Source organism: Rhea americana, unplaced genomic scaffold (genome assembly GCF_003343005.1).
Source record: "Rhea americana isolate MKP2758 unplaced genomic scaffold, rheAme1 scaffold_178, whole genome shotgun sequence".
Classification (NCBI taxonomy): domain Eukaryota; kingdom Metazoa; phylum Chordata; class Aves; order Rheiformes; family Rheidae; genus Rhea; species Rhea americana.
The window spans coordinates 1,464,617-1,467,002 of NW_028185905.1; the positions used below are offsets into that span (position 1 = coordinate 1,464,617).

A 2,386-nucleotide genomic window follows, 5' to 3' on the forward strand; every position below is an offset into this window, starting at 1 on the left:
CTGCCCGCCCCCAGGACCCCCTCGCTGCCCGCCCCCGGGAAGGAGCACCCGGGACCCCCTCATGCCCCGGAGACCTGCCCGCCCCCAGGACCCCCTCATGCCCTGGAGCGCTGCCTCYTCCTGGGGAGAAGCCCCCAGGACCCCCATCCTGTGCCAGAGTGCCAACTGGGAGGTCCCGGGAGCCTTCTGGGAGTACTGCCTGCCTCTGGAGAGAGCCCCCCAGGACCTCTCGTGTCCCGCAGCTCTGGCCGGTGTTGGGCAGAGCCCCTGAAGCATTGCCCACCTAGGAGACAGCCTGCGCAGCCCCTGGGACCCCTTCTGCCCTTCGCCAGCCCTCCATTGGCCCGGGAGCCCCCCTTGCACYGCTGGGACCACATGGGACCCATGGGAGCTGCCCCTCGCCAACCTGGGGTTTGGTTTTCGTGGTGGAGCAGCGCTGGAGCAGCGGGTGGCTTGGGCTCACCCTCGCCTGAGGGCAGAACCCGCAGGGCCCCGTGCCCAGGATGCTGCCCCCAGCTGGACCCTCCCAGCCCGGCCCGAGGCTTCTCCTGCTCCACTTTCCACTGCGGGAAGCGCCCACCGGCCCCTGCTGCCCCAGAGCACCACGGCAGATCCCGGGGCCCCCGGCTGATCTCCCCTCAAACACTCCCCTCAGGAGCCGTTCTGCCGGTCCGGGGCTGGTGCAATGGCATGTGCCGGGCCTGGCTGCCTCCCTCTGCCCCCTCCCCATCTCTGCTCTGTGCGTCACAGGTGTAGCCAGGATTTTGACCCATGAGGCTGGTGTGACAGACATTGTTGTGCTGCAGGTAATGCCCTTCCCACCCCCCCCCTTGCCCCGCCTGTCTGGGGCCGCTGACTGTCCCTGCCCTCGCCCCAGGCTGCTCTCCTGCACGACACGGTGGAGGACACGGACACCACGTTCTCAGAGATAGAAGAGTGCTTTGGGGAAGAGGTGAGGCGTGTTGTGGAGGAGGTGACGGATGATAAGACACTGCCAAAGATGGAGCGAAAGCGCCTGCAGATAGAGCACGCGCCCAACTGCAGCCCGAGGGCCAAGCTGGTGAAGCTGGCAGACAAGCTGCACAACCTGCGCGACCTAAACCGCTGCACCCCAGCAGGTAGAGACCCACCTGGGCCCGGGCAGGCGGCAGCCCAGCTGCAGGAGCGTGCGGATGCTGAGCCCGGCTTTAGCTGCAGCAGCTCCGCTCCTGAGAGCAGCCACAATGCTGCAGAGCTCCACGTTGCCTGCAGTGTCCGCACGCCGCATTTGCGGAGCAGGGCAGCTGCTGGCTCACAGCGCCGTTATCATTGCTCCTATGGAGACTGATGGCAAGGGGCTGCTCTGCTTTCTGTGGCCACTGGACCGGTCCCCGGCCCCTGGCAAGACCCCGAGGGGCAGATGTTCCCTCAGCCCTCACCAAGAATGCTGCGTGTTGCCCTGAGCCCCACAGCTGGCTGCAAGCAGTGGTGGTAGCAGGAAAAAAGTTACCGTTTTCCCTCAGCTCCAGAGAGGGGAAGTGGGAGGGGACAGACCAATTTCTCCGTGAGGTGCAGGCTCTGTGGCCTGCCAAGCGGTCGGCTGATCGACCAGAGCCTGGGAGCACTCAGCTGTACCCAGAGGAGGTTTTAAGGAGCAGAGCAGCTCGCAGCCAATGCTAGGCACGTGGATGGTTTGTGCTCGGCGTCCTCTGCCCACACTGCTCGCAAACAGCTCTCCCTGCTGTGATAGTGCTCTTTAGAATGGAGCTTGGGAAAGATTCAGCAGCTCAGCACCATGCTGTGCGAGGAGCAAGGGAACAGGCCGGACCCCAGCATCAGCACYGTGTCCTTCACCGCAGCAATTCCAGGGGCTCCCTGAGAGCCTCTTCCCTTTGCCTGGCGCTAGCCGCATTAGCGCCCTTGTTTGCAAGCCAGCCCAAGGTGGCGTGTCCTTCCGAGCCCACAAGATAACGTAGCAGCACTGAGCTGCCACGTATCTGGCCAAAGGTCCTTCAAATTCACATGAATCCATGAAAACCTTTAGTGCCCACATCTCCTGGCAAGATGTTCTGCAACTCTATTACCCCCTTTGTGAACAGCCTCCTCTTCTGCCTTGTTTCAAACCTGTCCTCCTCCACTCTTTATTTGTTGCCCTGTGCTTTGCTGGAAGAGAGGKCGACCAGCTGGTCTGTCTGCAGATGATTTTACAGAAGTCGCATCCCCTCTGTCCCCCATCTCTTTCTGGCAGAGAAGTCCCTGGGGTTCCCACAGGGGAACTGTCCTCGCCTGGGTTCCCTGGGCTCCTCCAGGCTGTGTGGGGAGGCTGCTCTCGGCAGAGTGCTCGGGGCTCTCCTGCGCTGGGCCCGGTGCCCTGCGGGGGCGTCCCGGGGTGGGCCCCGCGGGCGCT

The 2,386-nt window shown here is 63.9% G+C and overlaps 1 protein-coding gene across 1 annotated transcript; it reads left to right on the forward strand.

The window, feature by feature from the left end:
* Positions 1-113: 113 nt before the first annotated feature.
* On the forward strand, positions 114-2,380 carry HDDC3 (HD domain containing 3). Its single transcript, XM_085301542.1, has 2 exons — positions 114-806; positions 878-2,380. The coding sequence occupies exons 1-2, from the start codon at positions 504-506 to the stop codon at positions 1,325-1,327; spliced, it is 753 nt and encodes a 250-aa protein (XP_085157668.1). The 5' UTR covers positions 114-503; the 3' UTR covers positions 1,328-2,380.
* Positions 2,381-2,386: the final 6 nt, after the last annotated feature.

Bases quoted from the DNA above. Each gene is read 5' to 3' on its own strand.
- HDDC3 (XM_085301542.1), top strand. From the start codon at position 504: ATGCTGCCCCCAGCTGGACCCTCCCAGCCCGGCCCGAGGCTTCTCCTG. The intron at 807-877 runs GTAATGCCCTTC...CCCTCGCCCCAG, and splicing joins CAGACATTGTTGTGCTGCAG to GCTGCTCTCCTGCACGACAC.